At 41.9% G+C, this 10,997-nt stretch overlaps 2 protein-coding genes across 2 annotated transcripts in view; both read right to left on the bottom strand.

Annotated features, from left to right (window-relative positions):
- znf292b (zinc finger protein 292b) overlaps positions 1–6,284 on the bottom strand; it is an 18,510-nt gene extending 12,226 nt beyond the window's left edge. Inside the window, exon 1 of the mRNA XM_035678436.1 lies at positions 6,078–6,284. Within this exon, the coding sequence (XP_035534329.1) occupies positions 6,078–6,242 (165 nt within the window). The 5' untranslated portion in view covers positions 6,243–6,284. The remainder of the gene's footprint in view (positions 1–6,077) is intronic.
- A 2,064-nt stretch (positions 6,285–8,348) lies between these two features.
- LOC118340813 (5-hydroxytryptamine receptor 1E) lies at positions 8,349–9,485 on the bottom strand. The gene has a single exon (XM_035678958.1). It carries the CDS (start codon positions 9,483–9,485, stop codon positions 8,349–8,351), a length of 1,137 nt encoding a protein of 378 aa, XP_035534851.1.
- Positions 9,486–10,997: the final 1,512 nt, after the last annotated feature.

The following is a 10,997-nucleotide window of genomic DNA, read 5'->3' as shown; positions in this document are numbered from 1 at the left end:
CTTTACACGGATGGTTTACCTGTATGCAGCCAAGCCCGCTCAAACATGAGTGGTCCATACCGCTTGCACTACAAACAGAAACCAGAGCGCTTCCGATACCAAATCAGATCCGAATCAGATTCTGCATTCATATGCAGATACCCAGGTATCTGTTTGCAGAGATTAAGTCACTGTGAACATCCATGCTGACCTTGGTCACGCAAAGCAGGTCTTGTCCTTCTCGCCCCTGCAGGACAGAGCAGCCTGCAGGGGTGAGAACCAAGCCAAGTGCAAACAACTCTGCATGATCTCTGCTTCTCAGATGTCTCAACTTCATCCTACACACTCATGATCCTCCACCCACAGCCTCTCCCTTTGGGCTCTTTACTGTTTACACTTTTAAACACTTACAAAAAACAACAACAACTAAATAGCAGACCGAACATATTAGAACAAACTCCAATTACATATAAACCATTACAAAGTATAGTGGCTTTTAAAAGCATTAGGCCTATTTGTAAATGTCATTGTTTGTCCTATTAACCAAAGGGAATAATATGCCACAGCATAAAGTAAATCATAACAGAAAAGGATTTTTTTACAGATGAGATTGAAATTTCTTTCTAATGTTTTCATTTACTATCACAATAATTACCTAACCATCTACATGCTACCCCTGGGACAAATCATGAGCAGATATAATATAGATTTTCATACGAGGGTGAGCTGACCTCAGCGTCCCGTTTTCTCTGAGACAATAATAAAAACAGCACCAGATACGCTATATGGGACAATTTGGTGAAAAATCTATCATCATAAATGCAAATTATAATGTTTATGTGTCAAATATTTATCATTTTGATAGGGATGTTTGATACACTCTGGGGGCTGGTTCTCACAATTTCAACATAAACAAGAAACAGTGATGCAACCAATGACTAAAAGAATAATGAAAACCAACTGTAGCCAAACCTCTGTGATGTTCAATTTTTTATGTTAAGTGCAAGAAACAACTAACAGAACTTCCATGTCGAACCGGAGGGAATCAATGATGTGATGGGAGTTACTGAAAGTTATTAAACTAAATTTATTATGTAGAATGAAATTCATTTCGAAACCTGGTATCATTCATGTGTCCTTTACTACATCTGGCCTAGCTAAAATTAAGAAATGGACATGTAAAATGTTCCTGCAGTTGAATGATTCAAATTCAGAAATAATAGTAATTATACCCTCTGGTCACAGCACTAGCAGAATTAACACTCATCTAGTGTCTCAGACTAAAGTGGTACCGTTCTGCTTTGGCCAACTGAGACATTTAACCAAATTCAGGTCATCCCTTTCATCTGCAGATCTAGACATGGTCATCTATGCATTTCTCTCCTCCAGATTTTACTACTGCAACACACTTTATTTTAGTACCCGCAGGTAAAACATCTCATAGCTTAAACAGCAGCAACAATCCTTGCTGCCCTTCACTGGTTACTTTTGAGTTTTAGAATTGATTTTAAGATGATGGTTCCAAAATCTCAACTTGTCACTATGTGTCACATGGCCTTTGCGGTCCAAGCCCCTCAGCTGTGGAACTCCCTGCCTCAGGATCTCAGGCAAACTTAGTGTATGTTATGTTAAAGCTTGTATGTTATGACTTTCTTGGACGTGGTTAAAAGCAAACGTCCCCTGATTAAAAAGTTACTGCTCTTCTTTGGATGAAACTGCCCACTGGAATACTGACAGAACTGAAATGGCTCACATTTGATCAGTCTGCCTTTGGGCAAATGTTCCAACAAGTAACAGTAAGTTTTGGAACTAGCTGTCAGGCTGGAAACCAGACAGCTGCTTTTGTTTGCCAAAGCTTACAGAATAGTTATCATAATTTAACAATTATTAAAGTGATAATGAGCTTGGCTGTTACGTTTTGTTTCTTGGCTCTCAAAAGACACGCACAAACAATAAGTGGATTTGACAAAAAACAAACTCATCTATATCAGGACTGGGAAGAAGTATACAGATCTTTTATTTAAGTATTGTATTAAGTATTAGCATTAGCAAAAGTACTCAGTATGCAGAATTGCTCATTTCAGAGGAACGTATGTATTTTGAATTATAAATAGTGATGCATTATGCGTAAGCATCACTTTAATGTTCCATCCACATATGGTGGGGGTAAATTTCAGACCCTGAACATCAGACACAGAGAGTTTACAGGGACTGGTGTGAAAAACAAAACGCATCCAGAGAGCTGCAGTTCTCTGGGCGAAAAAAGCCTTCTGGTTCAAGTTTACAGCTGAGTGATAGTGACTCAAAAAACCTTGCTGCGTTACAAAACTTCTATGAAGAAAAGCATTTCTGAAGACACTACACATGGAAGCTTGAAGTGGATGGGCTCCAGCAGCAGGACTACAGCGAGCACCGCTCCTGTCATCTAAAGGCCTCTGCACACTCAACCCGACGGGTTTCCGACCGTCGCGGCAGAAAAGCATCGGACTCGATCAGTCGGCCTCCCGTCTCCCCGGTACGTCAAAAAAAATGCCTCCGACACACACCAAACGACGCCAACTGGACGTACGTTTCTGCACGTGCACGAGGCGTAATACGGGTCCCCATATCAGCAGCGCGCTTAATCGTGTTGTCGCCCAAAAAAAATGAAAACCGGAATATGACGGACACCTAGACCAGTAAACACAGAGCACACGTCTTCAATCATGTTCATCGAGAGAGTTGATAGTAGTCAACAAGGATCGTGATTGTCATTACTCGCTGAACGAAAATACGATGGCTAATATGAACAAGATACTGCGTTGGTTCACCAGTCGTCACTCCAGTGTTCTCGTGCACTCATCTGATCGCTATCAAGGGCCTAAACACATCCACCAATCAGATGGTCATTGAGGGCGACGCTACCCTGCCGATTCTACACACACCGAACCGATTCGAGTCACCAACCTCGCCCGACGACCGATAATCGGGTTGGTGTGCAGAGGCCTTAAGAATGGGAAACTTAGGCGAGAGTGGGCACAGACTCACCAAAACTCACAGTAGAGGTTGTCGCCTGCTCTGATGAATATCTATCTATCTATCTGTGCTACCACGTGAAGATAGTAGGGTCAGAACAAGATCAATCCACCCTGACTTGTGTCAACAGTTTAGGTTGTTGGTGGTGTAAATGTGTGGGGAATGTTTTCTTGGCATACATTAGGCCCCTTATTACCAATGAGAATTGCTTAAATTCCACATCCTACCTGAGTATTGTTGCTAACCATTTATATCCCTTTATGGATAGACTCTTCTTCCGGCAGGATGTGTCACAAAGCACATCATGTCAAGCCGTTTCCACCAACAGGATAATAATTTCAGGGTACTCAAATCGCCTCCAAAGTCACCGGATCAATAAAGAGCACCTTTGGGTGAAGTTGGGCACTCACCTACACAGAACATGTAGAGTAATATCCCCATAGTATCCCGTATGAGAAGAAGGGGCCCAGCGCCATTTCACATGTGGTGGCATTTCACATTGAAAGTGTAGAAAGTGTAGTAATTTGTTTTGTAAGAAGAAAAAAAAGAAAAGGACTTAAATTGTAAATATGGTTTGGATTTTACTTTTAGGCCATATTGCCCAGCCCTACCTTCAGGATGTGGTGGAACCAAAGTGCATCTGACAAATCTGCAGCAACTGCGCGATAGCATCATATCTAAGGAATGTTTCGAGCACCTTGTTGATCCATGCCATTAAGAATTTGTGGGGCAAAGGAGGGTCCTGACCACTATCAAAATCTTAACCTAACTTTACCTAATATATTTTGTCTTTTCAAAAGTTATGAGTCTGAAATTCCATTTACAATCAGGGATTGCTGATATATTCGCCTGTGTGTGCTGCGCCAGTGCCAGGAAACTAAAATATATAAAAACACCTTCTGAATTAAAGTTTCTGTTTGTTAACTGACATGTTCAATCACCTTAAAAACACACTTTTTCAATAAATAAAATATAAACTCACCAAACCGTCTTTATTAGTCTTTACACTGTTCCCACAATCCACCAACTCTGGTGTGTAACAGTTAGTTAGATGTGAAAATATTCTGGCTCTACACACAGTCGCTGCCTCTCAGATGCCCAACCTCCCTGTGCCTCTTCTACTGCTTCACACGTCTCCTCTCCCGGCCTGGGGAAAATCCTGTCCCCGTATCTCCCCGGAGTAACAGTCCTGGTTGAAGCCTTTGTCAATCACCTTGTTACTGTATTGCCTGTTGTTAAAGTAGGTGAAATAAACCCTTAACTCACAGCAATTTGATTGGAAATGCTCCGGCTCCACGGCTGTTTTTCCTCTGGCTTGGTGTGTGTACTGTGCCGCTGAGCACCAATTCTCATTCTTCAGAGGCTTACTATTAAATTAGCTACATAATATGACAAAATCACCCCAAAAATCCACCAATTGACCCTATTAGCAACCCCAATAGCAATAGTACATGCAGGTTGAATGGAGATCGTCTACATATAATAAAAGGTGTGGCAACAAGTGATTCTATACACCTGCGCCCAGAAGATCCAACAGCAGGTCGGTCAATTTCCTGTCAAACACTTTACCACAAAAGAAAAATAATCCTGAACATCTTTATAAGACGCTTGAATGCTTTCACATAACTAATAGCGACAATTGTATTTTTGAGAAAGAGAAAACAGGTTTCCTCTATCCGGTTCAAGTTATCAAGTCTTTTGTGTACATGCATTTACTGCCAGCGCAATCATAGTAAGCGGTCTTTTATTTTAACTCTAAATATTAACTTAAAATAAAGGTTAATTACACCAACTACACGGACACATTTCAAACATTGGCCAAAACAGGTTGAGTGTGATTTTTGACAGTATCTCTGTAATCTTTGAGTGATCAGTGATAGATTTTATGGTCAACTCATCAATAAGAGGCTTTGTAAATACATTATCTATCAGTAATGCTTCCTATGCCCGCCACAAGCCCTTCTACTCATTTACTTTTTGCGAACAGCTGTGTTTTGTTGATTAGACTACATATACATTTTTTGTGCCATAACACGGTCTCATTGTGTGTCGTTTCTGGAGACAGTGGACACATTTCATGTCACAAAATCCGCTCACTAAGAAAAGCCCAACAATAGTGAGAGTCGGGATGCTTGGTGCAGATCCGCCCTCCCTGTGCTCTCATCCGCTCACTCCGAACCGTGCAGATGGCTTACTAATGGGCTGCGTGCAGGTCTCCAGGGAGAGTGGCTGCAGTTGATGTTGTATTGATTTTAGTATGCAACCGAGGTGGAAAACGGCGTGCCTCTCCTGCAAAAGCGTACGCTCGATTCGGCACGTACACACACGAAATTCATCGCGGGAAAAAAAAACCTAACGAACCGTGCCGTTCTCCCGTGAAGTCTTATCGCATTCCCTACACTTCATGCAGGGTTGTTGACTGAAAAGGGCCATGTTGTTGTTGTTGTTGTTGTTGACAGCAGAATATGGGTCACTGGCTAACTTATAACAAGGCCACTATAGGAGTAAGAGTAATTGGTTTAGTCAGCCGGGGGGCTGCGTTACCACCATAGACACCGAAATTATGCTCACGTGCACGCGCATGTAGCCAAACATACAAGGCTAAAAGCTAATGTTAGGCTAACTGCAGGTAGAACTGTTTTGGTTGATATACTACACAGTACCTGGGCAATGAACCAAACACAGAGACCGGCTGGTATTAATGCGTTGGAACCAGACAACGATAGATAACCAGAGGTGTATCTGAAATGATTTTTAACGCCAATAACATTACGGTTAACTATCTCCTGCAGACAACCATCAGCTAGCGAGTGCTAGTAGCTAGAGGAGCTAGCTATGTCAGCGGTCAGATTGAGTAGTATTTGTACACTCTACTTCAGCGACTAGCCGAAGTTTAAACAATGCACATGCTTTTGTTCTGGGACGGGACGAACTCTTAATACAACTGCCCTGCCCATTCGAGCATAGCTCGGCTCTGAAATCAAACATTTCCCTGGTTTATCCAGGAGCTAGGACGCACCGTTATTATCAATGCTAACCGTAGCTTGTTAACTAACGTTAATTATGTGGGAGGAATAACTCACCCTACAAAACTCTTGGCAATACTCAGAAGAGGAGTGGGCTGGAGAGTCGCTGCTTTCTCTAACCGCGACTTCTTGCAGTTGTTGCAACCGTTGTCTGAGTTCCCCAATCGTTTCACTGATACCGTTCTCAGGACTACGGTCCTGCTCGGCCTCCTCGTCCGCCATCTTCACACCCAGCTCCAGCGCGTACCACTACGGCGTAGCGACGTAGCTCTTCTTCTTCCTCTTTTAATGGCGGGTGGCAAATCAGCTTCTAAATGCATTGCCGACACCTACTGAACTGGAGTGTGGAGAGTAGAGTGGAGCTTTTTCATTGCAAAATTGAACAGTAATAAACGTTAGGCATATTTGCCAAGAGGTACACAGAGCAATTCAGACAGTAGTTTTTAAGCCTTTGGGATTGTAGAGTGCTGAATAGTTTGTTTGCATTTCATTTCTATAATAAAATTTTATTATAAAAAGGTTTATAATGTAATATACTTATTTTCAATTGCACAAATAACAAACAGCACATATTTGGATAGTAATAAAAATGTACAAAAATGGAATGTACTGGACAAATCTTACCAAAAACAATATTTATATGAGGACAGCCACAAACAAGTGTATGATTGTCTCACTATCAAGTCCACAGAAAGAGCATGATGTTAGAGGGAGAACAATGTGAAAGGGTGAATGTGGCACGTAGTGGTAAAAGAAGACTTTGAGTGGCGGAATACTAAAAGGCCGCTATACAAGTACAGGTCCATTACTATTTACCAATATATCGGTTGGCTGATATTGGCCTATCGCAGACACGGTAGTGTATTGGTATCGGTGTATATATTATCTGAAATGAAAACAGTTTTCCACGGTCTAAAATGCAGAAAACAGTGCTTGTGGTAATATATTGGTGTCACTACAAGGTTTATCCAGCAGAGTACACTGTGATTTACAATACTGTGGCTAGTTGCTCAGAGTAAGAGAGAAGAAGCAGCTCCCAGCAATGTCAGCTAGAATTGGTTCACAAAGAAAGCAGCCTTCTGAGTACCTTTGCAGAGTCATTTCAATCCACGTAGAAAATGTGACATTTTCATTACATTCCAGGTAAAAAATGTACTATATCGGCCGCCATATTGGTAATCATAGATCCCCCCCCCCTCTAAAATCGGTATTGGTCTCAAAAAACCCATATTGGTCAGGCTCTAGTTAATAATCAATCAGTGGATTGGAGCTATGCAGGTTTATGTAAAGTGATGCAAATGTTGTCATGTTGCACAGGTCACATCAGGATTAATTTAAAAGATTAATGATTTAAATGTTTAAATGATTCAACTGAAGGTAAACAACTCTGCTTGTATTTACTGTGTATTATGTCTTTGTCATTTTTTTTTTTACCCCTACCATCATGTTTCCTAGCTGAAAAGTGACAGGAAAGGGGGGAGAGAGAAAAGGAATGCAGCAAAGGGACATAAGTCAGACTGAAACCCATGGTTGCAGCTCTATGTTCTGGTTGTTTTCAATAAAGACAAAAATAATGTCTTAAAAAAGGACAGGATATGGGGACAAAGCACCATGCAGCTTATTTCTTATTACATATACATATATATTATTATGGGTGGCTTTACGTGTACTCAATTAGTTATTGATTTGGCTTCATATGTTTTTGATATTTTATCTTGTGCACAGATACTGACAACAGTGCACACCGCACATTCTGTGCCAGGATTGTTTAAATATTGAGGTTTTTTAATTATCTGGATTTTCCATATTTTATTTCAGTCAAATGTTGGATGTCATCTCCCAACATGAAAGTCTAATTGCTGTTTCTCCACAGTGCAGGATGTGGATTTTGATTAATGTTTTGCTAACATTAGCTAACTAAAGATGTGCCTATATATGTCACTTTTAACTATCTTCAAAATGTGGATGTCTTTTCAACATAGATTTGCATAGCACATAGCATATCTAAGTACAGGAAAGGAGGACGTTGACAGAGGTTTTGACTGAGAATTGCTTAACTGTTATTGGAGCACAGAGCAAATAGAGGTGGGAATTTGCAGTTTGTTGAGCTCTTGGGGCCACTGTTTGAAAGAGCACAGATGAAAATATATGAATGAAAGTTATGTGATAAATGAAAAGTAGTTATAAAGAATTCCTTTATTGAGAAAAACAGAGAATACATTGTTTACTGAGGTGTAACTTTTTTACTTGAAAAGCACTCCATATTGCCAGTAGACAGACGGTAAGTTAAAGGTGTATACATTCCCTTTGGTGTTCTTAACCTTGGACCTACACATGCTCTTTTCTCTTGAGCAGCTTTTTAAAAGCCAGCTTGAAATCGTCATTGAAGCTGGTGTACAGTAGGGGATTGATGAGAGAGTTGATGTAACCCAGCCAGGTCAGGAAGTCGGACAGAAGCTGAGAGGGCTGCAACACTTGCAGACCCACCAGGAGCTCCTTCAAAAAAAAAGGCAGCCAGCAGATGATGAAGGCCCCGAGGATGAGGCCGAGGATTCGCGCTGCTTTCTTCTCGCGTGAGGTGCATATCTGGTTCTTTTCATCCTGCCCGTCCATGTCTGTCTCAAAGGACGGGATGCGGATGGTGGCGTTGAGTTTGTCAGGAGCCAGTGTGGGATCGGAGTTGGACAAGTCTGACACACAGAAAGTGTGGGAGACCCGACAATGGTCCACAGAGTTCTGACTGCCCATGCTGCGGCTGCTGAGGTGCCGAGAAGAGCCACGCTTCTGGTAAAGAGTTTTGGCGGCGTTGTAAATCCTGTAGTATAAGATAAGAATGATGATCATGGGGATGTAAAACGCCCCCAAAGTAGAATATATAGTGTATCCCAGGTGGTCGTGCTCTATGATGCAATGCTGGAAGCTGTCGCTGCTGGGCCTCTGCCTCCAGAACAAGGGTGGCATGGATATAAAAACTGAGATGACCCAGACTATTCCTACCATGATGGCAGCACGGCGGCCTGACCTCTTGCGAGTGTACTCGATAGCTTTGGTGATGGCCCAGTACCTGTCCAGGGCAATGACACACAGGTGCAGGATGGAGCAGGTGCAGCAGGTCATGTCCATGCTCAACCACATCTCGCATACCACCTGACCCAGCGACCACGTCTCCATGGTGATGTAGAGGATGCTGATGGGCATGACGAGTAGCGCCACCAGGAAATCAGTGACGGCCAGGGAGCAGATGAGGTAGTTGGCAGGCAGGTGGAGCTTCTTGGTGGTGCAGATAGCGACGATAACGGCACCGTTGATGAGCGCAGTGAGGAAAGTGAGGAGGCCGAGAATGACCACCACCACCGCCATCCCGTCTGTGAACTGGACCGCCTGCAGGCTGCTGGCCGGTAAGACGGTGCAGTTTGTGATGTTAGGTCCCGAGGTGCTCCCCCCTGGGTAGCTGTCCATGTCCATCCCTGGACCCAGGCTAGCCCCTCCCTCCCTGGAATCACTCCCAGGGAGACAGTGCTCCCTCGAGGGTCAAAGGTCAGTCTGAAACAACAAAACAGGCAAATAGAACATTACAGACAGCCTAAAAGTGCACATTTAATGCCCCGCTTTCCACACAATGTATGCTGGGATACCTTGCAGATCCTGAACAGGAACCTGTTAAGTGAAGAGATTGGAAATTTAATGCTGCTTTGTTTTTATGTCTAGGTTTTATGGTGATGGTCTGTTGGTTAGTCCAATAGTTGACTGTTAATCTGTGCCAGGCATCTTAAAAATAAATGGTCAGATCAGATTGCATTTGTCATTGATATTTATAGTCCCAAAAGAATAAAATGAAATGTTTTCCCTAGCACCACAGAGAAAAACTAATGAAGGATTATCATAGATTTTATTGGCTAAATAGACACACATCTACTTGATTACTATGTAAAGATGGATTCTTAGTATAGTATAGCTATACTAACTATGGTGCTTTTGATTTCACCCCACCATTAGCTCAACGCTCCAATACAGTGTTTGCAGTCAGGTGAAATTAAGAATGAGGCAGGAAGTGAAAGGCAGAATGGATGAGATGGAAAACTTAAAGCCTTGTTTACTCACTGTGTTGTCCCAGTCATCATGTGTGTGTGAAATCTAGAATTTATTCTTAAATTTTGGCTAAAAACCTATTTTGAGGTCACAGTGACCTTTGACCTTTGAGTCAAAAGTGTCACCAGTTCGGTGTCCGACCAACTGTGAAATGTGGTCACAATATGCACTTCTGTTCCTGAGTTATGGTGTTGAATAATAGACAAAAAAGACTTTTTAGGTAAAACAAGTCATCACTTCATTGTTGTATCTATCCCATCAAACATGTGTGTGACATTTTAGCATAATTACAGCATCAATTTAGTTACTACCAAAAACATTAGGTTGGATGGACAGATGAAAACACAATGCCTCCGACCATGGCTATCACTGGTGCAGACAGAGGTATAAATAGAGTTGTTGAATGGAGAGAATTTAATAGTCCTGCTAGCAGACTTCACTCTTATTTTAAGCTGTCAAAACATCAGTCAACATTGATTAGACCTTACAAGGCAGTCTTTACAGCCGTTCCTGCAGTCATTGTGTGTTCTTTAGACACTTTTTTTGAAGTAAAAGACACAACCTTGGCTGTATTAGTCCCATGGGTGTCCAAAGTACAAGCCTGCCAGTCCTTTGGTTTGATTAATGAGTACTATTAGCTGGGCCATTCAAGTTTTGTAGTGTCTCTCCAAAAATCAGTAGAGCCATAATGAAGCCACTTTTTCAATTCAATTCAATTCAATTTTATTTGTATAGTGCCAATTCATAACAGAAGTTATCTTAGGACACTTTTCAAATAGAGCAGGTCTAGACCGTACTCCTTATAAAATTATTTACAGAGACCCAACAGTTCCCACCATGAGCAAGCACTTGGCGACGGCGGCAAGGAAAAACTTCCTTTTAAGAGGC

The sequence above is a fragment of the Morone saxatilis genome, unplaced genomic scaffold, assembly GCF_004916995.1.
Source record: "Morone saxatilis isolate NCDOM2014 unplaced genomic scaffold, NCSU_SB_2.0 Contig7, whole genome shotgun sequence".
In the NCBI taxonomy this organism is placed as follows: Eukaryota; Metazoa; Chordata; class Actinopteri; family Moronidae; genus Morone; species Morone saxatilis.
The sequence above is the reverse complement of the archived record's forward strand: the minus strand, read 5'-3'. Positions and strand labels throughout refer to the sequence as shown.

Excerpts from the sequence above, each read along its gene's own strand:
- LOC118340813 (XM_035678958.1), bottom strand. The coding sequence starts at position 9,485 with ATGGACATGGACAGCTACCCAGGGGGGAGCACCTCGGGACCTAACATC.